This window comes from Lemur catta, chromosome 2 (assembly GCF_020740605.2).
Source record: "Lemur catta isolate mLemCat1 chromosome 2, mLemCat1.pri, whole genome shotgun sequence".
NCBI classification, from domain to species: Eukaryota; Metazoa; Chordata; class Mammalia; order Primates; family Lemuridae; genus Lemur; species Lemur catta.
The window spans coordinates 74179772-74207153 of NC_059129.1; the positions used below are offsets into that span (position 1 = coordinate 74179772).

The following is a 27382-nucleotide window of genomic DNA, read 5'->3' on the forward strand; positions in this document are numbered from 1 at the left end:
GTTACACTATCCAGTTAAATGTGCTTAACCTCCTACCCTCCCATTCTCCTAATTAACCGTCACGAACCTTTCGTCCACAAATATATTTGAACTCTTTTCAAGTCATTTTATTTTACTTTACTTTATTATTTTATTTTTGAGAAAGGGTCTCACTCTGTCATCTGGGCTAGGGTGCAGCGGTTTCACCATAGTTCACAGCAACCTCAAACTCCTGGACTCAAGCGATCCTCCCGCCTCGGCCTCCAGAGTAGCTGCGACTACAGGCACGTGCCACAACGCCCGGCTAATTTTTTTTTTTTTTTTTTTTTTTGTACTTTTTGTAGAGACTGGGTCTTGCTCTTGCTCAGGCTGGTCTGAACTCAAGCAATCCTCCCGTCTGGGCCCACCGCGCCCACCCAACTTCAAATCTATTCCTACTTTAAGACTCTAGTTTTTTTAAGCAAACAGAAGTCAAGATGATAGTGTATCAGAAGATTCTGATGAGGCAAAGTGATCAAATTCATTGTTCGTAGTTGCCACCTGGCAATAAGGACTGCAACGCCTGAGAAAGGACAAAAGATGATCTTCAGGAGGAGCCACCCACCCAGAGCCACAGGAAATCAAAAAGCCCACCAGGGCCAGGAAAGAAGGCACCACCTCCCAGACCGTCCGCGCTGTCACCGCGTCTCCCTTCGCGGGGAAACGCGCGCCAAACCGCCAATCAGCAGCGACGCTGGACGTCGACGCGTTACGCCGCGGCATTAGGGCAAGATGGCTGCGCCTTGCAGATTTTCTCTTGTCTCCTAAGCTTTTTGTGCCTCGCTCGTGTCAGGTTCAAAGTCACATAGATTTTTCTCCCAGCATGTTCTCCGTCCGAGGCTGTGGCCGCTGGGCCGTGGCTTCCCTCACCAAACAGCACCTTCGGTTGGCGCGGTTCTGCGGTGACAGCGCGGCACCCGGGACTCCGCACTTCGACGTGGTAGTCATTGGTGGAGGACATGCCGGGACCGAGGCAGCCGCTGCTGCGGCGCGGTGTGGCTCCCGGACTCTGCTCCTCACGCACCGCGTGGATACGATCGGTGAGGAGCGAGGGTGGTGTGGCGCTTGGCGCAGGACGCGGGCTGCAACTTTCCCCCCTCCCGCCGTCTGAGGGGAGCGGCCTTTTCCCTACCCCAGCACTAATGAGAATCCTAGCTTCTGTGCTTTTAGCCTTCATCTGTGTCTCGTAGGGATCAGGCGGGCCAGGCCGGAACTCTGCGTTAGTCTGTTATGCGGACCATAGGTTGTGTTTCTGCGGATCTCAGACTGTTGCTGTTGAAGCAAGTAGTCATTTGCGGGGGGGTGGGGCGGTGTTTTGGGAAAGGAACTTCAAGAATACTGGCTGGTTCATTGTTGCATTTACCTTCTACTATCTTGTTACTTTAGATAAAGGGTTAACACTAGTAATAATTGTTTGTTAAACGATCGTTGTTTTTTTATTTAAAAAAATTTTTTTAAAGACAAGGTTATGTTACCCAGGCTGGAATGCAGTGGCTACTCACAGGCACGATCATGGCATTCTACAGCCAAGTGATCTTCCCACCTCAGCCTAGCGAGTAGCTGGAACTACAGGCTCGTGCCACCACATGGGCCTCAAAACCCATATTCCATCAGCATAGTATGATCTGAGTTTTCTGTTTAGATAAATACAATTCAGAGATATTTTAATGACTGTTATAGATGAGCTTATTGAATGACAATGCTATCTTAAAAATCTCATTTTTATGGTAATTTGATATAGTGGAGTATTAAGTATTTCTACTTGACCTCAGCAAAGAAACATAGCTTTGGCTTAGAAAGTTGAGATTCACAGGAAATCAGAATGCAAGAATTGTCACGTTGTGATTTAATCATATCATCTGCTAATATCTCCCTTTTTTTTTTTTTTTGAGAGGGAGTCTCTCATTCTGTCACCCAGGCTAGCTAGTCTCCAACTAGGCCAGTCTCCAACTCCTGGCCTCAAGCCATCTTCCTGCCTCAGCCTCCCCTCAGACTCCCCAGTTGCTGGAATTACAGGCGTGAGAGCCACCCTAGCCAACTCTCCTCCTTTTGAAGTCAAGAGGCGGAAAGTTTGTTTTATAGTAACCTGGAAAATAGTGATTGTTGGCAAATTATTTTTTGCCTTTTATGACAAAAGAGAGGCTTCCTGAACCTGTTTATTCGGTGTCCCATCACCTATGCATTTCATGGAGAGACTTTCCCGTTAAGAGATTGCTAGATATTCTGAATTCTAGTCTAAGCTCCACCATGTGACCTTGGACAAATGACAAGTTAGCCTCTGTTTCTTTCTCTATGAAATAGAAATAGCAACAATACTAACCTCATAGAGATGCTGTAAAATTTAAGTCAGAAAATAACATGTAAGTCACTTGGAACAGTGCCTGGCTAGTATTAAGTGGTCTGATATCAGCTGTTGTTTTACCATAAGCTTTTCTACATTGCTGACTTAAATTCTACTTTTTTTTTCTTCTCTTTTTTTCCTTTTGTTTTTAGAGACAGACAGGGTCTCGCTCTGTCACCCAGGAAGTGCAGAACATCATCATAGGTCACTGCAACCTCAAACTCCTGGGATCAAGTGATCTTCCTACCTCAGCCACTCCTCCCACCTCAGCCACCTGAGTAGCCGGGACTACAGGCATACAGCACCATGCCTGGCTAATTTTTCTATTTTTTTGTAGAGACAAGGTTTCACTATGTTGCCCAGGCTGGTCTCAAACTCCTGACTTCAAGCAATCTTTCCACCTCGGCCTCCCTAAGTATTGGGATTACAGGCATGAGCCACCGTACCTGGCCTTAAATTCTTTAGTAGGTTGAGGAATGGACTGATTTATACATTTTCATTACTACTACTTACCCCAAGAACTGGTACCACACTTTAGATGTTCGTAGGCTCTATTTAAGAACACAAATGACCAATAGAGTTTATTTCTTATGCCAACTCCAAATGATTGGGAAGGAATGCTTGTTTCCCAACAGTGCTATGTTGTCAAAGTCTTTGAGAGCTAAGCAGAAGAGAATGACATGTTCAACTTTTAGCCTTAAAAGTAAGGAGAGGGGCTCAACATTGACGATATATTTTCTTGAGAAAAAGTTTTGAGCAATTTAAAATCCAAGGATTTCTTTGCACTTTCACAAATGTAAATTTTATAAATAGACATATAGTAATATGAACTATTTCAATAAAGTACCTAGAAGTTATTTAGTTTAGCAACATAAGGCAGTGGTGGGATTTCAATAATTTATTCTTAGCGTTGATTTTTGTTTTTTCTTATGTATGAGGAGACATTTCTAGGGATGAAGGTTTAAGAAAAATGTCAGAAATTAGTGAGATTCAGAGATTTTTTAAAAATTAACTGATAATAAGAGATAAATGCCAAGTGATTTTGATGAGTAGCAACATCTAAAACAGATTACAAGTTCAAATGCTGTAGGAGCCAGACACATAATTTAAATATGTGAAGCGAGGTAGATGTAAAACAACATGGAATAATGAGAACAGTGGTGAGCTATTATAGAAAATATATTTCCACTTGGTGTTTCGTTTGTTCTTAACAGAAGCCTTAGATGTACCAAGCAAAACATCATCAGCAAGCCACTGGGTTATTACTATGATCTAAAACTATCTCCAGGCCAGGCGCGGTGGCTCACTCCTGTAATCCTAGCACTCTGGGAGGCCGAGGTGGGAGGATTGCTTGCGGTCAGGAGTTTGAGACCAGCCTGAGCAAGAGCAAGATCCCGTCTCCACTAAAAGAAAAAATAGAAAGAAGTTAGCTGGGCAACTAAAAATAGAAAAAGAAAATTTAGCTGGGCATAGTGGCACACATCTGTAGTCCCAGCTACCTGGGGGGCTGATGAGGCTGGAAGATTGCTTGAGCCCAGGAGTTTAAGTTTGCTGTGAGCTAGGCTGATGCCACAGCACTCTAACCAGAGTGAGACTCTGTCTCAAAAATAATAATAATAATAAAAAAAATAAAACTGTCTCCAATGTGGTAGCTCAGGCCACCTGTTACTTGGGAAGCTGAGGCTGGAAGATCAATTGAGGCCAGAAGTTTGAGACCAGCTGCAGCAATGTAGTGAGATCCCATCTCAAAAAATGAAAATGTCTAAAACATGTCCTCTCTAAAGATGGAGAAGAATGTTGCTTAAAATTGGTACAAAGTAAAAGAAACAAATCATACTTGGTAAAGTCATTATGTTATTCTCTATGTTTTATTTTTTATATTTCTGTTGTAAAATATTTTAACATTTTTATTTGAAATAGTATTTTGGATTAGCAACTCAGGAGTGAAAGTTGGTTGTTTTATTTAAACTCAATAATATGGTAAATATTCATATTCACTATACCTATTGATTTTATGTAAAGTGTATGGATCACTTTTCTAAGATAGTCATGTAAGGATACTTACATAAATAGTAATGTTTTACACATTTTAGAAAATAGTACTGAAGAGTTTTTTTTAATGTTGCTAGGGATGAATATTATTTCGGATTATAAATAAATTTAAAAAAACAATGAAATTCAGTTTTGTTTGGGGTTTTTTGGAGGTTTTTTGTTTGTCTTTTGAGACAGGGTCTTGCTCTGTTGCCCCAGCTAGAGTTGAGGGTCACCATCAGAACTCACTGCTTCCTGGAGCTCCTGGGCTCTAGTGATCCTCCCACATCAGCCTCCCAAGTAGCTGGGACTACAGGCATGTGCCACCATACCCAGCTAGTTTTGGAGGGGGGTTTTTTGTAGCAATAGGGTCTTGCTGTTGCCCAGGGTGGTCTCAAACTCCAGCCTCAAAAAATCCTCCCACCTTATCCTCCCGTCTTGCCCTTCCAAAATGCTAGGATTACCAGAGCCACCATGCTCAGCCTGTGTGGGGTTTTTTTTGTTTGTTTTTGTTTTTTCTTAAGAGACGGTTTCACTCTACTGATCATGCTGGAGTGCAGTGACATGATCATAGCTCATTGCAACCTGGAACTTCTGGGCTCAGGCAATCCTTCTGCCTCAGCCTTCCAAGTAGCTAGGACTACTACAGGCTGAAATTCAGTTTTAAAAGTGAAAGATCAGGAGGCTGGGCTCCATGGCTTATGCCTATAATCCTCTTACTTTGGGAGGCTGAGGTGGAAGGATCACTGGAGGTCAGAATTTCAAGACCAGGCTGAGCAACATAGTGAGACCTCATTTCTACAAAAAAATAGAAAAATTAGCTAGGCGTAGTCCTCGAGACTCAGAAGGCTGAGGCAGGAGGATCACTTGAGGCCAGGAGTTTGAGACCAGTCTGGGCAACATAACAGACCCTGTCTCTACAAGAAATTAAAAAATGAGCTGAGCATGGTGGGGTTTGTCTACAGTTCCAGCTACTCTGGAGGCTGAGTTGGGAAGATCCCTTGAGCCCAGGACTTGGAGGCTGCAGTGAGCTTATGAACACGTCACTGCACTCCAGCCAACCTGGCCAGCACAGCAAGACCCTATCTCTAAAAAAAAAGGTGAAAGATCAAAGGCAGAGAATATTTTACACTGACCTGTGAAATAAGTTAAATATTAGTAAATATTATTCATTGCCTAAATAGTACCAGACCCTATATTAAGTGCTTTATGTATATTATCTCATCTTGTAAGGAATAGAAAGTTCTTATTCAAACAAAAAGATGAATTTATTATCTAACAAGAAGTCAGCAGGTACTTGATTGTTCACAGTCAGTTACAGATTGAACTCCTTGTTCTACTGCTTCCCCCCTCCTCACTACTGCACTTGACTAGTCTGAAAAAAAAAAGAAGAAAAAGAAGTTAGCAGGTAGATCCACTCTAAGGTTGGTTAATTCAGCAACCCACCAATGTCTAGGGATTCAGACTCCTTCCACATTTCCATTATGCCAAGCTTAGCTTGTCTCAATCTCGCTAGCCTCTTCGTTGTAGAATGGCTACAGTAGTTCCAGATGTCACATCCATATATTACAGCTTTCAGCAGATGAAGAGTATTTTTCCCTCTTTGTATCTCTTTAAAGAGAGAGAAAAAACATATCCTAGAGACCCCCAGCAGTTCTTCCCTCATGACTTATTGCCCACCCTTAAATCAGACACTGGCGGGTAGGAACATGATCGCCATGATTAATTACTTCATACCAATAAAGATCTACCCCTAAACTGAGTTAAAGTCATACTCCACACTCCATAAGCACAAAGGCTCATAGTGGAGGGTATTTACTTATCAAAATTTGTGATTTTATTTCAAAGGAAGGAGGGAAATAATCTACTCCAGCTATCATCCGTATTTTCACAGTAGGGGGGAGGCTGAGAAATAGAAAGGTAGGTAACTTGCCACAGTCACACAGGTAATAGGTGATAGATCTAGAAATTGAGCCAGATCTCTTTCTTACATTCCTCGTAATCACATAGTCCATGCTCATAATCACAGCACTGTTCAGCCTCCTCATAGAGACCATAAAAACTTCTGGTGGTGGCAGTAGATATGCAGATGTTGACATAATTTTTCTATCCCTTCACCTCCCTTAAAAACCTTTGAGGTAACCACATGGGTTTTATTTTATTTTATTTTATTTTATTTTATTTATTTATTTATTTTGGAGACAGGATCTTGCCCTGTTGCCCAGGCTGGAGTGCAGTGGTGTGACCACAGCTCACTGCAGCCTCAAACCCCTGAGTTCAAGTAATCCTCCTACCTCAGCCTCCCAAGTAGCTGGGACTACAAGCACATACCACCACACCTGGCTAATTTTAAAATTTTTTGTAGAGATTGGCGTCTTACTATGTTGTCCAGACTGGTCTCAAACTCCAGGCCTAAAGCACTCGGCCTCCCAAAATACTGGGATTATAGATGAGAGTCACTATGCCCAGCTACACATGGATTTAGACCTTCAAGTAAGACTGGGTGAAGAGAAAGGGAAAATGTAAAATATAGTCTGTACTGTATTTGTAATTTAATTATTTCTGCAAAGTAAGAATTTAGGAAGGTTTCATGAGGTAAGGATTTCACATTTGGAAGGAAAAGGTCACCTAATGCAGCAGTAAATATGCATCAAGGAAACTATTCAAGATAAAGTTCAGGCAGTAGTTTTTCTTCCAGGATCCAGGATGCTCTGGGCAACTTTTGCATCCCAATGGGACTTTGGGATTTTCTTCGTAGTATATGTTTCAAGTTTCCTATTTTTTATCATACGAAATGATTATAGCCACCTGTACAAACATTTCCTTATTAAACACCCATTATGTGCAAAGTGCTTATAAATTTATTTTTGTCTATGTCTTTCCTCTTTAGGTCAGATGTCATGTAATCCTTCCTTTGGTGGCATCGGAAAGGGGCATTTAATGAGAGAAGTAGATGCCTTGGATGGCCTGTGTTCTCGCATCTGTGACCAGTCTGGTGTGCATTACAAAGTGTTAAACCGGCGTAAGGGACCAGCTGTGTGGGGTCTGAGAGCTCAGATTGACAGGAAACTTTATAAACAGAATATGCAGGTAAGAATAGGGCATGAGCACAGGAAAGATTATGGTGATTGTTTCACCGCTGTGTTTCAGGTGGCATTGTCTTTTGACAGAAAGAAATCCTGAATACCCCACTGCTTACTGTTCAGGAAGGAGCTGTGGAAGATCTTATCCTTACAGAACCAGAGCCCGAACACCCCGGGAAATGCCGTGTCAGTGGTGTTGTTTTGGGTATGTACTGGTTATAGATGGTAATAATAGCATATTGAACTTATGTGAGAAATTCATTTTAGAGCAAAGTATGGAGATGTTTTGCTCATTCCGGGAAATTGTTGTGTTTTTTCTTCCTGGATGAGAAAAACTATATAAATAACTATGTTTTCAGAGTTTATTGCTTAGTGAGAACTTGTAACCCCGAGATATCTACAAAGCAAGGGCTCCTATCTTGCCGCTGCAGGAAAGCTGGGAATCAGGTGGTGGCCTGGTACGCACTGCCTGTCTCTGCACACCTTAGCAGTCAAGTTAATTGAATTCATTGTAGTCTAGCTCAGAGAGGGCTTTGAACGGCCAATTTCTCTTTCTCCCTCACCTCCCTCCCCACCTCCCTGCTGCCTTGGCTACCGGCTGGTTCCCTCCCTTTAGGGTTCCCCAGTCCGTACCTCCTTCTCCGCTCCTCTCACCCCTACTCCCTCCTCTGCCCTGTTAAAACACCCACCAGCTCTGTAGTTAGGACCCCCTTAAGTTGGAGGAGGCAGAAAGGCAACAACAGTGAGGAAGAAGTCAAGACATCTGGAAAGAATTACCCAGTCCTGGCTTTGAGTAGCCATTGAACCAGGGACTTGAACCAGCCCCAGGCAAAAACTTTTCTCCCAATTTGCACTTCTTGGGTTCTGCTGAGTGCTGAGTCTTCCATGGGCTTTTTTTTTTTTTTTTTGGAGACAGAGTCTCACGTCTCACTCTGTTACCCTGGCTAGAGTGCCGTGGCTTCAGCCTAGCTCACGGCAACCTCAAACTCCTGGACTCAAGCAATCCTCTTGCCTCAGCCTCCCAAGTAGCTGGGACTACAGGCATGTGCCACCATGCCCAGCTGATTTTTTCTATATATTTTTAGCTGTCCAGATCATTTCTTTCTATTTTTAGTAGAGACGGGGGTCTCACTCTTGCTCAGGCTGGTCTCGAACTCCTGAGCTCAAACGATCCACCCACCTCAGCCTCCCAGAGAGCTAGTATTACAGGCGTGAGCTACCACGCCCAGCCTGCTTTATTTTTTATTTGTTTAGTTTTCTATGTACCTGTCCAACTTTTTCATCAGAAATATCTATCATTTTTCAAAGTCAAATGTCAAGTAATCAGTCAATTCTATTTTTATCCTTGATACTTCCTTTCTAGAGACATCAACTTCTACAAGCCCTAAGCCCTATCTACTATAATTAGGACAGTTGCTTTCTTGGCCTATTTTCTTCTATTATTTTTCTGTGCTCTCTTTCTGCAACTCCTGTCCCTTCCTGGATTGGTCCTCTAGGTTTTTTCTGTTTTTATTTTTTGTCTTTTTGCCATACTCTCTTAGATTTCCTCACCCTTATTGTCCGAATTCTTCTAGTGCATTTTTAAAAATGTATTATATTTTGCATTTATAAGTAGTCCTTTTTTCCTGATTGTTTCCTTTTCTTAGCATCTCGTTCTTGGTTTGTGAATGATATCTTCTCGATTCTATATAGGGATTTTAATTATAGATTTCTGAAGTTTCTTTCTGATTTATATATTGTTTTCCCCAGATTTCTTTATTCTGTTTCCTTATTTGGGCTGCTCTCTTTCATGTACACAGCCTTCATCAAATATCTAGGGAACTTTGGTTGTCCGTTCACATTTTTTAATGACGCACTAAAACACTGATTGGAAGATTTGTGCATGCTATTGATTTTATTGCCTGTCAACTACTAAGAATTGAACTGGCCTCTTTGTTGCTGAATTTCCAAATATCGAGATCTGTTAGTTCTTAGGAGAAGAATCAGTCTTCCATCTAGGGGAATAATATGGCTCCCTACTAGCAATCGGAAAACAAAATGGTAAAAGAGGCTGTGCCAGGGAGTATAATCTTTTAAAATACATACCTTAATTCCCCTGTTTTCATTTTAATTTTATTATATATTTATTACTTTTTTTTGAACGGGAACTACATACACATGACAAACAATTTAAAGGGTACAAAGAGCATGTAGAGTGAAGTCTCTCTCCTTGACCTTGTCGCCTAGCCAACTAGTTTTCTTTCTCAGGAGCATTTGCTGATACTGGTTTCTTGCATGGTCTTTCTATCTGTGCATATATAACATGCCTTCGTGCATGTGTATACATGTTTTTTATTTTGTTCACAAAGTAGCAGCATATTATAAACACTGTTGTATACTTCCTCCCCCCCACTTAATCTGTGTTTGCTTTGCTTTTGGAGACCATGTTTCTTTTTTAAAAGTTTGTGGGCTTGTTCTGGTGGTTACCTTAATAACCATGATTTTCTATGCTTAATTTTCTCTTTCTTCAGTTAATGCTTACTGACTGCCGTCCTTGAATGATTACTAAATTATTTAATAGCTTTGTTTTTATTTCCTTTTCTTCCCCACCCCACTCCCTTTCTTCTCCAGATTTAATGATTATACTATTTTTATTAGGGTAGACCTTTATTAGGCCCTTATTTATACTTCTTTTCTTTTTCTTTTTTTTTTTTTTTGATACAGAGTCTCACTCTGTTGCCCTGGCTAGAGTGCCGTGGCATCAGCCTAGCTCACAGCAACCTCAAACTCCTGGGCTCAAGCAATCCTCCTGCCTCAGCCTTCCGAGTAGCTGGGACTACAGGCATGCGCCACCATGCCCGGCTAATTTTTTCTATATATATTTTTTAGCTGTCCATATAATTTCTTTCTGTTTTTAGTAGAGATGGGGTCTTGCTCTTGCTCAGGCTGGTCTCAAACTCCTGAGCTCAAACAATCTGCCAGCCTCGGCCTCCCAGAGTGCTAGGATTACAGTCGTGAGGCACTGCGCCTGGCGTTATTTATACTTCTGTTACTTGATTTAATATCTTTATTTTTTTTTTTTTTTTTTTTTTTTTTTTTTGAGACAGAGTCTCACTTTGTTGCCCGGGCTAGAGTGAGTGCCGTGGCATCAGCCTAGCTCACAGCAACCTCAGACTCCCGGGCTTAAGCGATCCTACTGCCTCAGCCTCCCGAGTAGCTGGGACTACAGGCATGAGCCACCATGCCCGGCTAATTTTTTTGTATATATATTTTTAGTTGGCCAGATAATTTATTTCTATTTTTAGTAGAGACGGGGTCTCACTCTTGCTCAGGCTGGTCTCGAACTCCTGACCTCGAGCGATCCACCCGCCTCGGCCTCCCAGAGCTAGGATTACAGGCGTGAGCCACCGCGCCCGGCCTTTAATATCTTTAAATGCTATTTTGGATTCTGTGTATATTTTGTAGACCCAACAATAACAGTTGTTTTATTGTGGTAAAACATACATAACATAAAATTTACCATTTTAACCCTTTTTAAGTGTACTATTCAGTGCCATTAAGTACTTTTTAGAATGTTGTACAACCATCACCACTAGCCATCTCCAGAACTTTGTCACCATCTCAAACTGAAATTGTGTACCCATTAAACAATAAGTCCCCATTGCCTGAAGAATAAACCTCCATTTTCCTATAAGGTAGATCTGTCTAGGGACAATAGCTTAATATGTAGATTTCAACTATTTCTTTCACTTTCAGCCCCAACTTTAATTCCTACATTCCTCAGTTCTCCTTTTCAGTTCTCCAATTTCTGAGCCTTTCTAGGACATTAGTTCATTCTCATTGGTGTCTTCTCTTCAGGTACTTGAGTTATAGCTGTCTCCCCTCTGCTAGGTTAGCTGCCATTCTTCCAACTACTTTCTATCTTTCAAAAATATATTGAGCCTGGACGCGGTGGCTCATGCCTGTAATCCTAGTACTCTGGGAGGCCGAGGCAGGAGGATTGCTCAAGGTCAGGAGTTCGAGACCAGCCTGAGCAAGAGCAAGACCCCATCTCTACTAAAAATAGAAGCAATTAGCTGGACAACTAAAAATATACAGAAAAAATTAGCTGAGCATGGTGGCTCATGCCTGTAGTCCCAGCTACTCAGGAGGCTGAAGCAGAAGGATCGCTTGAGCCCAGGAGTTTGAGGTTGCTGTGAAGTAGGCTGATGCCATGGCACTCCAACCCGGGCAACAGGGTGAGACTCTGTCAAATAAATAAATAAATATGTACATACATACATACATACTCTCATCTTTTGACAAGTTTTGTCTCAATAAATAAATAAATAAATAAATAAAATCTCTCATCTTTTGACAAGCTTTTTCCCCTTACTTGTCCTTTTAGTTTTATACCTCTTTTACTCCTGTATTTAATATTCTTGGAGTTTGAGGAGGGAGAAGAAATCATGTAAGCTAGTCTGCCGTACTTAACCAGAAGTCTAAAATTAATTTTTTTTTTTTTTTTTTGAGACAGAGTCTTGCTATGTTGCCCGGGCTAGAGTGCTGTGGCGTCAGCCTAGCTCACAGCAACCTCAAACTCCTGGGCTCAAGCAATCCTCCTGCCTCAGCCTCCCGAGTAGCTGGGACTACAGGCATGTGCCACCATGCCTGGCTAATTTTTTTCTATATATATTTTTAGTTGTCCAGATAATTTATTTCTATTTTTAGTAGAGACGGGGGTCTCTCCCTTGCAACCTGGTCTTGAACTCCTGACCTCAAGCGATCCTCCCACCTCGGCTTCCCAGAGTGCTAGGATTACAGGTGTGAGCCACCATGCCCAGCCCTCAAATTAATTTTTAAAATTAACTGAGACTAACTTTTCAGTGCTGATTTGATTTTAGGAACATGTGAATTGGTGACAACACATCGTTTTCTCTCTCTGAGATTCCTTAGATTCTTGAGATTGCTAACACGTAGCCTTCTTACTCATTTAACATTCTTTTTCAGGGGTGGGGGAAATGGGGAGATATTGGTCAAAGGTTACACATTTTCAGTTATAAGATGAACAATTTCTAGAGATCTATGGTACGGCATGGTAAATATAGTTAATGATAATGCATTATATACTTGAAATTGGCTAAGGGAGTAGATGTTAAGTATGTTCTTACCACACACACAGAGAATGGTAACTATGTGAAGTGGTAGGTATATTAATTTGCTTGATTATGAGAATCATCACACAAAGTATACTTATATCAAAACACCATGTTGGTCAGCCACAGTGGCTCACAACTGTAATCCTAGCACTTTGGGAGGCTGAGGCAGGAGGATCCCTAGAGGCCAAGAGTTCAAGACCACCTTGAGCAACATGGCGAGACCCTGTCTCCACAAAATATGTATATATTAGCCAGGTACGGTGGCATGCATCTGTAGTCCCAGCTATTCGGGAGGCTGAGGCAGGAGGATCACTTGAGCCCAGGATTTTGAGGTTGCAGTGAGCTATCACGATGCCACTGTACCCTAGCCCAGGTGACAAAGCAAGATCCTGCCTCAAAAAAACAAAACCACAAACACCATGTTGTGTACTTTAAATATATACAGTTTTTTAAAAAAATTTGTCTATCAGAGTTCAGTAAAGCTTAAAAAACACAAAAACCAAATATTAAGAAAAGATTCTCAGTTTTCTAAAGATTGAAAGTTTTTCTGTAGTTCTAATGTAAAATAGTCACATTCCATTTTGATCCATGTAACAATTAACGATTTTACTCTTTTTCTTGTCATTTAGGGGATGGAAGCACAGTATATGCAGAAAGTGTGATTCTGACTACTGGGACATTTCTGAGGGGCATGATTGTAATTGGATTGGAGAGGCATCCAGCAGGACGTTTAGGGGATCAGCCTTCTGTAGGGTTGGCTGAGACTTTGGAGAAGTTGGGGTTTGTGGTGGGAAGGTTGAAGACTGGGACTCCACCCCGCATTGCCAAAGAGTCCATTAATTTCAGCATTCTAAACAAGCATACACCAGATAATCCATCCTTACCATTCAGCTTTGTCAATGAGACAGTGTGGATTAAGGTAAGATAACTTATGAAAACCTGGCTTTACAGCTGATATTTATGACAATTCACAGCAGGAGTTAGTGTAACCATTTGGTTTTTTTTTTTTTCTTTTTTGGCAGCAGTTCACTATTATAGTATCACTATTGCTTGCAGTGCAAAGAAGTGATCTTTAAGAGGATTAGCTAAATTTGCTAATTGGGTGTTTCTCTGTAGTCTTTTTTTTTTTTTTTTTTTTTCAGACAGAGTCCAGCTCTGTTGCTTAGGCTAGAGTACCGTGGCAACAGCCTAGCTCACAGCAACCTCAAACTCCTGACCTCAAGCAATCCTCCCTCTTCGGCTTCCCAGAGTGCTAGGATTACAAGTGTGAACCACCGCACCCAGCCTGTCATTTCTCTTTAATCTCTAATCTGGAACAGTTCCTCTGTCTTTCATAATACTGACATTTTTGAAGAGTACAGGCCACTTGTGCCTATCTTTTGAGTTCTAAAAAAATGTATGGCCAGGTATGCTTGCTCATACCTGTAAACCTAGCACTCTTGGAGAGTGGATCCCTTGAGCCCAGGAGTTTGAGGTTACTGTGAGCTACAATGATGCCACTGCACTCTAGCCTGGGCAACAGAGCAAGACTCTGTCTTAAAAAAAAGAAAAAGGGATATTATATGTTTAGGATTGAGGATTAGTTACTGATGGTCCTTGTTTCTGGTGAGTGTTATCCTGATGAGTAACTTCAAACATTCTGTTATTTTGAGCAAGTAAGTCACTTTTATATTTTTACTTTGGTAAAGTGCAAATTGTGATAATTTCTTAAGTGTGTATATTTATTAACTATTTATTGTAAATTTTCAGATTTACACAAAGTAGGGAAAATAAATCCATGTGTCTTGTCACCCAGCTTCAACAAATAACATTTTGACATTCTTGGTTCATCTTTTCTTCTCAACACTTCGGTTTCTTGCTGAGATTTAAAGCCACGATCCCAGACATCACATCATTTCACTTATAAATACTTTGGTGTATGTCTTTAACAGATAGGAACTTTAAAAAAAAAAAAAAAGCCACAACACCATTGTCACACCCAACAAAACATAATTTCTTTTTTTTTTTTTTTTTAATTTTTAATCTTTTTTTGGTGCTGTGACTTGGATAAAACATAATTTCTTTTTTTTTTTTTTGAGACAGAGTCTCACTCTGTTGCCCCGGCTTAGAGTGAGTGTGTGGCGTCAGCCTAGCTCACAGCAACCTCAAACTCCTGGGCTTCAGCGATCCTCCTGCCTCAGCCTCCCGAGTAGCTGGGACTACAGGCATGCGCCACCATGCCCGACTAATTTTTTTCATATATATATTTTTGGTTGGCCAGATAATTTCTTTCTATTTTTAGTAGAGACGGGGTCTCACTCTTGCTCAGGCTGGTCTCGAACTCCTGACCTCTAGCGATCCACCCGCCTCGGCCTCCCAGAGTGCTAGGATTATAGGCGTGAGCCACCGTGCCCGGCCTAACATAATTTCTTAACATCATCTAATGCTCCATGTTCAATTTTCCCTAATTGCTTCAAAATTGTTTTTTACAGTTGTTTTATTTTGAACCAGGAACCAAATAAGGTCGATTGCCTTGGGTGTTATGTTTTATAATAGTTCCCTCCTTTCTTTTTCTTTTCTTTTTTTTTTTTTGGTTAACATTGTATTTGGAAGAAATTGAGTCATTTATTCTCTAGAACTTCCCTCATTTTAGATTTGTCTGATACCTTAATCATGTTCTTCTATCCTATTTCCTATAAACTGGTGGTTAGCTTTAGAGGTTTGTTTAGACTTAACTTCATCTTTTGGGTTGTTTATTTATTTTTGGCAAGAATACTTCATAAGTAGTGTTGGACATAATACATAGACTGAATGTCTATTATAGTAAGTAGATATTGTATGGAATTTATTTGAATAAGAAAACAACTAGTAGAGAAGGAAAACAGTATTGTTTCTGGTTACTGTTTTTTAGCCAGAAGATCAGCTGCCATGCCACTTGACTCACACTAACCCTAGAGTGGATGAGATTGTCCTTGAGAACCTTCACCTTAATAGTCATGTTAAAGAAACTACAAGAGGACCCCGGTAAGGACAAAATGTCAGTGCTCAATTACTTTAAGGAATGATGTCAACCCTCTTGTTTGTTTCAATTTTTAAAATTTCAATGTCTTATTCTAGATATTGTCCCTCCATTGAATCAAAGGTTTTACGTTTTCCAAACCGTCTACATCAGGTTTGGTTGGAACCTGAAGGAATGGATTCTGACCTTATCTATCCCCAGGGGCTATCTATGACGCTACCAGCTGAGCTACAGGAAAAAATGATCACATGCATCAGAGGCTTGGAGAAGGCTAAAATGATTCATCCAGGTAAAGAGGGTCACAGCTGCCCTTCAGCATAACTCAGAACTGCTTTAGCATCAGGGAGGCGGGCTCAGCTACCGTCATTGTTGCTTAGGGCCTCAGATGATGAAGCCCAACATCTGTACATTTAAAATAATCTAGTTTTCGAAGGACATTTAATGGTAATCGTTGCATCTCTACCTTGAGGCAAATCCAGCTCCTTTTTTACTTACTTTATGCCATTTGTTCTTTGGTCAGGCTATGGTGTTCAGTATGATTACTTAGATCCCCGTCAGATCACTCCTTCCCTCGAGACTCATTTGGTTCAACGGCTCTTCTTTGCTGGACAGATCAATGGCACCACTGGTTATGAGGAAGCTGCAGCTCAAGTAAGAGGTTACTGAAATGTTACTGTAAATCAAGAGGAACCATTTAACTTGTATTCCTCCTTTTAACATCTATTGTGTTAACTATATAAATCTTAATACAACTCATAAATGCAATAGAAGGTGGTTTCTGTTTTAGGGTATATGGACATGGCTTTTGTAAATGATAGGATTTTAAAAACACTTGTGGCTTTATTACTCTTTTCTGAGCTCCTAGATCTGATACTGTATTTGATTAGATTATTGCATTGCTTCTGAGGCTTAAGGAAGATTTAATTATTTTAACATAACTTTATTGAAAATTATATTATTCCTTGTAAGTGGGGGATTATGTTACTTTTATTTGTAAGTGGGAAAAGCCTAGAAAATTTTCACAGGTGGGTTTAAAAAAAAAAGATTAGCACACCCACCACCCCCAGGCCTCATCAGAAATGTTAGGTATCTCAGAAAGCAATGAATCATAGCCTGCTAAAGTGGTACATCACCCGTACGTATTCTGTTTCCAAACATGGATCACATTTTCTATTGCTATTTTATCCCTTATGGGCAGTGCCTGTTTTCTTCCTGTCCCATGCTGTTCTTTCCAGGTAGTCTTCTGAATAGGGGTAGCCCTTTGTTCAAGTCATAATGGCCTTTTAAACATTTCAGTCCTCTTGTAGGGTGTGATAGCTGGAATCAACGCCAGTCTCCGGGTCAGTCAAAAGCCTCCCTTTGTCATCAGCCGAACAGAAGGCTACATAGGAGTCTTGATTGACGACCTCACCACACTGGGCACCAGCGAACCCTATCGCATGTTTACCAGTCGAGTGGAGTTCCGTTTGTCACTGCGCCCTGATAACGCTGACAGCCGGCTCACGTTTCGAGGTAACTCTTCACTGAGCCCTGCAACCTGGCTTACTCTTCTTTGAAACCTCTTGTTATATTCTCTGTCTGCCTTCCCTAGGGTATAAGGAAGCTGGCTGTGTGTCCCAACAACGATATGAAAGAGCTTCTTGGATGAGGTCTTCTTTAGAAGAAGGCATTTCTGTGTTGAAATCCATTGAGTTTTCAAGCTCTAAGTGGAAAAACTTAATCCCAGAGGCTTCTATAAGTGTTACCAGAAGTCTGCCTGTCAGGTATGCATTTTTAAAATAGACGTTTCTCACTTTTTATAGAAAAATAAGATCACTTCAGAGAGACATTACCTATAGTCCTCTTTCTTTTTTTTTTTTTTTTTTTCAGAGATGGGGTCTCACTCTTGCTCAGGCTGGTCTCAAACTCCTGAGCTCAAGTGATCCTCGTGCCTCAGCCTCCCAGAGTGCTAGGATTACAGGCATGAGCCACCTCGCCCAGCCCAGACATTACCTATAGTCCTCTACCTACACATTTTAAATGAATATGGCTTCCTTTTGGTGTCTTTTCAAAATCCTTTAGATGTAATTCATTTATTTTTTCAGTATTAAAATATATATATATAATTTTAAAAATGTATTTATATATAATGTCTCTGTGGCTCCCATTGAGTTTTTTTGGCTTTCCTAAGATTTAGAGGGCCCAAACTGAGAAATACAGTTATCTACTTTCTTTTCTAGGCTTGGAGCAATGGAAGTGGTCTCATCTTGTCCGTGAAACCCCTTTGATAAAAACAAAGCAGAGTGTTATAAATTCTTTGGACTTACTTGAAGAGTCCCTTGCTGCATTTTAGGTTTTTGTCCTTATTTTCAACATTCTGGTTATATGGACTCACGATGAGTCTAAAGGACATTAATATAGAGCATTTTTTCTCCAGAAATATGTTCCTAACGATGTTACATAATTCAAAATCTGTATATTTTACCATTGATTTTTCCCATTTGAAAAAATATAAACTAATTAGGGTGGAAGATGCCCAAAGGGTGTAACTCTACAATTATTGTAGCTTAGAAGCACTTTATGCACATTACAGTGGCATTGGTCTTGCTTATGATGGCATTGATCTTCTGTATTTTTCCCCCCTTTTTAACCCGTCTTCTTGTGGTGGTTTTTGTGGACTTAAAGATATACCCATTTTAGGCCAAGCAAGGTGGCTCACACCTGTAATCCTAGCACTCTGGGAAGCCAAAGCGAGAGGATCGCTTGAGCTCAGGAGTTCAAGACCAGCCTAAGCAAGAGCAAGACCCCATCTCTAATTAAAAAAAAAAAAATTCCCATGTGGTAAAAATTGAAATGGAGATTATAGCACGTTAGGTGAGAGTATGACTGAAAGAATACTTATGAACTCCTATATCATATTTTTTTTAATGACAGTTGTTCTAAGATAAGAACTCCTATGACATTTCTATCAGTTTGTTTTGCAGAGACTTCAAACATGCTCACAACAGCCTCTTGGTCTTCCTTAGGGAGTTCTGTAAAAGAAAGTAGGAAACCTCTGTCAAGCTTCCCAGCATGCAAAAGATGACTCATTCACAGGACACTAGGCCTTAACATGGCATAGATTTAAAAAGCACATTCCCTGTTTGGGGAATTTGATGAAACCCTTGTTAGAGGATATTCTGTCCTCACACAAAAGGGAGGACAAATGTATTATTGGCATTCCATCCTTACCAACTACTTAATTCTCCTGATAAGAAGTTGGGGAGAATAAAATAATAAGTCTTGTTGAGGTCCTACTGTTTTGCAGATGCTGTTACATTTGCTCAGTGTACTTAGAAACAATTAAGAGTATCTTTTGTTATTATTTATTTTGAGATTTGGCATTATTCTGTAAATGGATCCTTATGTTGATGAAACTTTTATATATTTGCAGTGCTCTCGATGTTCTGAAGTTTGAGGAAGTTGACATGGAGTTATTAGCCAAGGCTGTTCCAGACCCCTTGAAGAAGTACACTGAATGTAGAGAGCTAGCTACAAGACTGAAAATAGAAGGTAGAAAATAATTTTTTACCTGAGATGCCTAGAGCTTATATACTCTCTTTCCCATTTGTGCAAGTTATGAGTAGACAGTAGATCCATTAAGAGTTCTGTGCCAGGAGGAGCCATTGTTATCATAGGACCAGCATAGTATTATCCTCTGTGCCATCTGAGTGTGGTCGCCAGCTAGCCACGTTGCAATACCTGAAGCTTGTTAGAAATGAAGAATCTAAGGCTCCACCTCAGACCCATTGAGTGAGAATCTGCATTTTAACAAGATTCTCAGGTGATTTGTGTGCACATTTCAAGTAAATGGTACCATAGAGCTCCTTGTCGAAAAAAACTTATTTTTAACCTTGAACTTTTTTGTCACATTCTCCCCACCTAATGTTCTTTTTTTGTTTTTGTTTTTTTTGAGATGGAGTCTCCCTCTGTCACTTGGGCTAGAGTGCCGTGGCATCAGCCTAGCTCTCTGCAACCTCAAACTCCTGGGCTCAAGCGATCCTCCTGCCTCAGCCTCCCGAGTAGTGGAAACTACAGGCACACACTACCATATCCAGCTAATTTTTTCTATTTTTAGTAGAAATGGGGTCTCGCTCTTGCTCAGGCTGGTCTTGAATTCCTGAGCTCAAGCAATACTCCCGCCCCCGCCTCCCAGAGTGCTAGGATTACAAGTGTGAGCCACTGTGCCCGGCCCAAAAGCTCTTTGTAAATTGTAAAAGGCCATATCAATGTAAGTTGTTTGTATAATCTAGGTATCATAACATAATTCTAATTTTGTTCACCAGCCACTTATGAATCAGCATTGTTCCATCAACTACAAGAAATAAAGGAAGTTCAGCGAGATGAAGCTCTCCAACTGCCAGCAGACCTAGATTATTTGTCTATCAGGGATGTGTCTTTGTCCAATGAAGTTCGAGAGAAACTGCATTTTAGTCGTCCACAGACGGTAAGAAAACAGGCAGTAGAATTAGGAGCAAGTTATAAATAAATATCTGGTGCTTTAATTTTTTAAACCTGGGGTTTACAATGGTCATATAACTATATTATTTAATCATAAGAAATTTTACCTTAGATTTTCCTATATCTCTGTGTATGACAGATGTTGGTATATCCTTATGAGAGAGGATAAATCTTAGAATAAATAAATAACTGGAAGTCAAAAATTGATTATAATTATTCTCTTATCCCAACCATGTGCTAAACCATATGTGCAAACTAGTATGCATGGCTTAAAAGAAACCACACTGTGTTCAAAGGCAGTAACATATTAGTGGTTTTCAAATCAGTACTTAGATCCCTCCCTATGAGTTTCATGGTGTTGTCTTGGGAGTGAATGGGAGGAAGAAGAGAGCCAAAAAGTTCCCCCACCCTGTGTTTCAGCCTAATTGTGTGTGTGCATGTGCACATTCATACGTGTAAACAAAGAAACCTTTCATTTATTATATAGTATACAGTACTGGGCTTCTAATAAATATTTAAAGACTGACAGGCTATATGCATTGATTCTGAGATACATATTTTTCCACATTGTAACATGTCTAAAATTGGGTTGTATCTTAAAAATTGAGGTATGTAGAGTGTAATGGGCAGTATTTCTCTTAGTAGTGGTTCATAAAATAAAGGAGAATTCTACAAAAATATGGTCTATAAAAAAATCTGGGGAAAAAAATCTATTTTTACAGTGAGGAGTGACTTCATCAATATAATATGGTATTCTTAGCAGTAGTCATCATGGAAACCAGGCCAAGTAGGCCTTAAATTTTATGACTCTGACCCCTTCCTTTTGATTTTAGGTTATGTTTTTATGGATAATCCTAGGCTGCCCTGCCCAACACAATAGCTACTAACCAACTGTGATTATTTACATTAATTAAAATTAAATAAAATTTAAAATTCAGCTCTTCAGTCTCACTAGAGACATTTCAAGTGCCTAGTGGCCACATGTGACTAGTGGCTGCTATATTAGACATTGCATTATTGTGATGCAAATGTTACAGAAAATTTCCATCATCACAGAAAGTTCACTTGGACAGCACTGGTCATAGGAGTTCAGAACCCCTTAGCCACAATTCCAAAATACAAAAAGTTCTGACAGACTTTGCCACAGACTTATTTAGTAGCAAAACTGATCTCAACTGACTTGAGGCTGTTTGGTCTTTATACCGCTTATAGTGAATATTCATACATTTTACTGTACAAATACATTGCAGAAATAACAACAGAATTAAAAACGGAAAGTGCTGCCCCACACACCACTGGAGATGTTACATTATGTGCAGTATGTATACACCTTATTAGAAAATCATGTGACCTCAAGGATTTCAAATAAGGGACGATGGACCTATTTGAAGAAAGGAACTCTATTGTAATTTTTCTTAGTTTAATGAAAAGAAAAAGTAGGTACTCTAACATCTGTTAGTCATGTGATCTTGCACTAGTCATTTGAACTTCTTGGAGCCTCAGTTTCCCATCTGTAAAATGAAGATATAAATAATAATCACATTTCCGTTATCTACTTTACATGGTAATATATTAAGATATAATTATGAAGATATTTTATAAACTACACTACACAGTTTGTTATTAGGAGGAAAATAGATCTGATTTGACACAGCTCAACTTACATTTCTTTTGTGGTTTTAATTCTTAGATTGGGGCTGCTAGTCGTATACCGGGAGTGACACCTGCTGCCATCGTCAATCTGCTCAGATTTGTGAAGACCACTCAGCAGAGACAGGCAACTACGAATGCATTGCCCAAGACTGACCAATACTTATGTGATACAGGCAAACTTCAAGAGAGAGAGCTATAGCTTTCAATTCATACAAGACTTTTAAAAAGTGTGTGAATAATTTAAGTAATACACAAGTATAGATAAGAGATAAGAACTATTTAGTACCTGTTAAAATAGCTTTATTAGGTTATTATGAGTTTGTCATTAATTTATGAAGAGGACAGAGATTATAATTATGTTTTTTCTGTATCTGAAAAAACTAGTTGTAAACAATTTATATTCTTTCTCTAAGAAGCTCTAATATGGTTAGCCTGTTCATATATCTTTGTGCAATGTTCATCAAAGAGAGATATAGTGAACCTAAAACTAAACCTGAAAAAAAAAAATTGCTAACTTGCAGATTTGCCTACTTATAAGGACTTTGCCCATTAAGAGTACTAAATTAATTAATTAAAAATCTTATCTTTCAATCTGTTTTGAAAGTTAGTAATCTTTTGACTGTTTATAATAGGTTAGGAAGCAATATCAAAGCCCTCAAATTCTTAGGGCTAAAAATTTGAGATGATAAAAAGTCATCCAGAATCATTCATCTAATTTCCAGTGTTGGAATGTAGTATATAGGATGAAAGTTGACTTCTGAGATTTCTGTACTTCTTCAGGAAATCCTCACTGATAATTGTTTTTGAACATTAATGAAAGCCCTATAAAATAGAAAGATTGGAAATCACCATTGTTTCCTATCATCTGCAATATGGAAACTTATTTGGTAACCTGGTTAAGGGAGAATAAAGTAAAGGTAGTTGTTTTATATCATACAATAAAGATATTTTCTTACGAAACTGTCATGGCCATGATTTCTTAGCATTGAAGACAGGTCCATAGTAACTGGTGAGTAGTATTTCCCTGTTTTTAAGCCAGAATTGACAGAAAAACCAGAATAGTGCTGGTACCAAGTGGGATGACCAGCTGGGCCTTTTGACTGGCCCCTCAGACACCTCAACCTTTCTGGATAGACAAGGGGATGAATACAGCCAAATGGGCCATAGGGCCTGCTTGTCCCTGGAATGCCAATCCAGATCTCTAGTGTCACCCTAGGGAGAAGCTCCTGTGTCACCTTCAGGCCAAAGCAGGTACTTACGAGAGTTCCAACAGTTCCAAAGCCACTTTGGCTATAGATCTATATGTGAAGCCTGATTATGGGTGTGAGGCAACCAAGTATCTTATTGCTATAATTGCATATGGCCACTTGGATGTAGCTCAGTTTTGATGAGTTTGTTTCATTAATTTTAGTCTTTCCAGAAAGTAGTCAGATCAGTAACAAGTAAAAAGTATTTGTAATGTTGGATCATTTAGCAATGATGAATTCTTTTTGATATTTGATTTAGTAATTTCAAAAGGTGGTAACTTTTCTTTTAGTCATTATAGCTACTCATGGACAAAATTCTTATTACAGAGACCAATACCATATTATATATATTTTAAAAAGAAGGCATTTTATGTACCTGTTTAGCACAAGAAGGGAAATCACCGTTTTTAAACTTTTTTCTGATTAACTACAGGAGTAAAAGGAGTGAATTGGGTGCCTTCTGAATAGAATATAACAAAAATTTATCTTAAGGAAACAAAGTTCCTAAATGCTTAGAGCGGTTCTTGACAGCTACAATGTGGGTCTAGTGACACTACACATACAAAGAAACTGGGTTTGTAATGCTACTCCATTACAGTAGTAACTGTATCACCAAAAAATGGAAAACATTTATTTTAGCTTTTGCCATTTGGTTTATGATGTGAAACCTCTTTAAATCCACAATTGAAAATACATTAACATCACTTAAAATAATATTTCTGGGTTTTTTGGGGGGGGGTTTCCTGTTTGTTTTGAGGGTTTTTTGTTTTGAGACAGGGTCTTGCTGTGTCACCCAGATTAGAGTGCAGTGGCATCATTCATAGCTCACTGCAGGCTCAAACTCCTGGGCTCAAATGATCCTTCTGCCTCAGCTTCCCAAATAGCTGGGACTACAGTCACGCGCCACCATGCCTGGCTAATTGTTTATTTATTTTTTTTTTTTTGAGACAGAGTCTGGCTGTGTTGCCCGGGCTAGAGTGAGTGCCGTGGCATCAGCCTAGCTCACAGCAACCTCAAACTCCTGGGCTTAAGCGATCCTACTGCCTCAGCCTCCCTAGTAGCTGGGACTACAGGCATGTGCCACCATGCCCGGCTAATTTTTTTCTATATATATATTTTAGTTGGCCAGATAATTTCTTTCTATTTTTAGTCTCACTCTTGCTGAGGCTGGTCTTGAACTCCTGACCTCGAGCAATCCACCCGCATTGGCCTCCCAGAGTGCTAGGATTACAGGCGTGAGCCACCACGCCCTGCCCTAATTTTTTATATATTATGTGGAGACGGGGTCTCCCTATGTTGCTCAGGTTGGTACAGAACTCCTGGCCTCAAGGGATCCTCCTGCCTCAGCCTCCCAAAGTGCTAGAATTACAAGCATGAGCCACCTCACCTGACCGCTCAAACTAATATTTCAAAACAGCCTATCTTCTGGTGCCGATAGCCAGAAGTGCTATAGAATATGATGCCCTAGGAAAAAACGAGCTAAAAATGTAACTGTATTCAATTCAGTTACTTCATAGAAATCCCCTATCACTGGCAATAGTCTGTTTCCAACAAAAGTTGGCCACACTTGGTGATTTCCTCCACTCACCACAGACCAGACTGGCTAGTAGTTGAAAAAGCCATGCTAAAGTTCATTTCAACAGGAACACCAACATAAAAAAGAGGAAATGGCTAAGAAACACTAAGCATTGGTAAAATCATGGGGGAGGGGAGGGGATGATAAAGATAGGGACCTATGCTAAATTAAACCATTATGGCCTTGAAAATGAAGTTCCTTTATAGCCAAGAGCTTGAATTGTATTCCTGATTGTTTTTAAAATATTTTGTCATTTTTGTGTTTCAACCTAGATTGGAAGAGACATGGCTTTTCCACTTCAGGAATTTCAACTCCTGGAAGAATGTCCTGTTGAGAAGTGGTTAGGAACATCAGGAAAGCCACTAAGAGAGACTAGGAGCTTATTCTGAGCTGGCAGAGCTGCTTGTGCTGGCATGTTAACTGTTCCGTGTAGACTCCCTCTCTACAACACTTACATTATTATTCTTACTTCATTCTACCTTAGTGTTTAATATATGTCTACCTTAAAAGATATAATCCTCTTGGGTGCAGGCAACACCATAGTTGTAGACAGTCATGCTTTTTTGATGAATTAATGAAATTACTAAAGGCAAGAGTAGTATCACTAAAACTCAAGTGAGTAGTTAAATGAGATAGAAATATTTGTGACACAAATATTAAGAACTATACACTTTTGTGTTTGCCTTTCTCTGGCTCCATAACTGTCTTCTGTCTTCATATTCTCTTCAGCTTCATTTCCTATCTTCCTGCCCTATCCCTGCCTTTCACTGCTTCTAATCTAAAATTGAAGATTAATGATGTTCGTTTTATTTATTAAGCAGATTTTTTAATTTTTTATTTCTTAGTTTAAAAGCCAGATAAAGGATGAAGGACACAATCAACAGCAAAAAGGTAACCCATATAATAGAAAATATTTGCAAATCATATATCCGATAAGGGGTTTATAATCAGGATATATGAAGAACCCCTATAATTCAACAACAAAACCCATTAAAAAATGGGCAAAGGACTTGAAGAGACATTTCTCCAAAGAAGATATACAAATGGCCAATAACCACATGAAAAGATGTTCAACATCACTAATCAAAAAATACAAATCAAAACCATCAAATACCATCTCATACCCATTATGATGGCTATTATCAAATAAACAGAAAATAACAAGTGTTGGTGAGGATGTGGAGAAATTGGAACCCTGGTGCATTGTTGTGGGAATGCAAAATAGTACAGCTACTGTGGAAACAGTATGGAGTTTCCTCAAAAAATAAACCACATGATGATATAATTCCACTTATGGGTATACATCCAAAAGAATTGGTCGGGCCTGGTTAGTACTTGGATGGGAGATTGCTTGGGACTACCAGGTATTGTAGCCTTTTTTTAATTTTTTAAAAATAAAGAAATAAGTAAAAGTACATCCAAAGGAATTGAAAGCAGGGTTTCAAAGAGATCCTTGTACATCCATGTTCACAACATTATTCACAAGAGTCCAATGGATGTATGGATAAAAAAAAGTGGTACATATGTACAATGGAATATTCAGCCCTAAAAAGGAAATTCAGACATGTGCTACAACATAGATGAACCTTTAAAAAATTATGCTAAGTGAAATCAGCCAGTCTTAAAAAGACAAATGCTATGTGATTCCACTTATAAGAACTACCTAGAACAGTCAAATTCATAGAGACAGCTGGGTGTGGTGGTGTGTTCCTATAGTCCCAACTTCTCAAGAGGCCGAAATGGGAGTATCTGTTGAGCCCAGGAGTTGGAAGTTGCAATGAGCTATGAACACTCCATTGCACTCCAGCTTGGGTGACAGAGCAAGACCCTGTCTCTTAAAAAAAAAAACAAAATTCATAGAGACAGAAAGTAAAGTGGTGGTTGCCAGGGGTTGGGGAGAGAGGGAAATGGAAAATTATTGTTTAATGGGTACAGAGTTTCAGTTTTGCAAGATGAAAAGAGTTCTGGAGATGGTGATGATGGTTGCATAATGATTTGAGTGTATTATTATTTAATGCCACTGAACTGTACATTTAAAAATGGTTAAGATGGTAACTTTTATGTTCTGTGTTTTATCACTTTTTTTAAAAGCCAGATGATGCCCATAAGTTTATGAGCAAATTAACAAAATGTGGTATATATATACCATGGAGTACTACTCAGCCATAAAAAGAAATGAATTCATATCTTTTGCAGTAATTTGGATGGAACTGGAAACCATTATCCTAAGTGAAGTATGAGGCCTGTCCGGAAAGGATCCGGCTGTTGTTAATATAAGAATGGTTTGCGGGACATCAGTGCAACCTGGCAGCCAAGGAGAGTGGACTGGAATGCACATGTGTGAACAATGACGTCACTGTACTACTCAGTGGGACGCCAGATGCCGTTGAGTGAGCGTGTGTACTGTGTGTATGTCACGTGCAAAATGAGCAAGTAGAGGAGAATCTGCATCAAATTTTGCGTTAAGCTTAAACATTCCTTGATGGAAACTATTCGGGTGATTCAGAAGGATTTAGGGGATGATGCAATGAGTGCAGCACAAATAAAAGTGTGGCACAGGCCAGGCGTGGTGGCTCACGCCTGTAATCCTAGCACTCTGGGAGGCCGAGGCGGGAGGATCGCTCGAGGTCAGGAGTTCAAGACCAGCCTGAGCAAGAGCGAGACCCCGTCTCTACTAAAAATAGAAAGAAATTATCTGGCCAACTAAAAATATATAGAAAAAATTAGCCGGGCATGGTGGCGCATGCCTGTAGTCCCAGCTACTTGGAAGGCTGAGGCAGGAGAATCACTTGAGCCCAGGAGTTTGAGGTTGCTGTGAGCTAGGCTGACGCCACGGCAC

At 39.8% G+C, this 27382-nt stretch overlaps 1 protein-coding gene across 4 annotated transcripts; it reads left to right on the plus strand.

Moving 5' to 3' along the window:
* Positions 1 to 724: 724 nt before the first annotated feature.
* On the plus strand, positions 725 to 25400 carry MTO1 (mitochondrial tRNA translation optimization 1). 4 transcript variants are annotated; one of them, XM_045543892.1, is made up of 13 exons: positions 739 to 1058; positions 7281 to 7480; positions 7561 to 7678; positions 13220 to 13509; positions 15481 to 15593; positions 15687 to 15877; positions 16109 to 16239; positions 16896 to 17100; positions 17180 to 17351; positions 19001 to 19119; positions 19893 to 20053; positions 21758 to 21947; positions 25389 to 25400. In XM_045543892.1, exons 1-12 carry the CDS (start codon positions 842 to 844, stop codon positions 21917 to 21919), a joined length of 2079 nt encoding a protein of 692 aa, XP_045399848.1. In that variant the 5' UTR covers positions 739 to 841; the 3' UTR covers positions 21920 to 21947; positions 25389 to 25400. The 4 variants fall into 4 exon arrangements, with proteins under 4 accessions (XP_045399845.1, XP_045399848.1, XP_045399846.1 ...); XM_045543890.1 differs by lacking the exon at positions 25389 to 25400 and adding an exon at positions 24816 to 25299; XM_045543889.1 differs by lacking the exon at positions 25389 to 25400 and having other exon boundaries at positions 725 to 1058; positions 21758 to 22680.
* The last annotated feature ends 1982 nt before the right edge of the window (positions 25401 to 27382 follow it).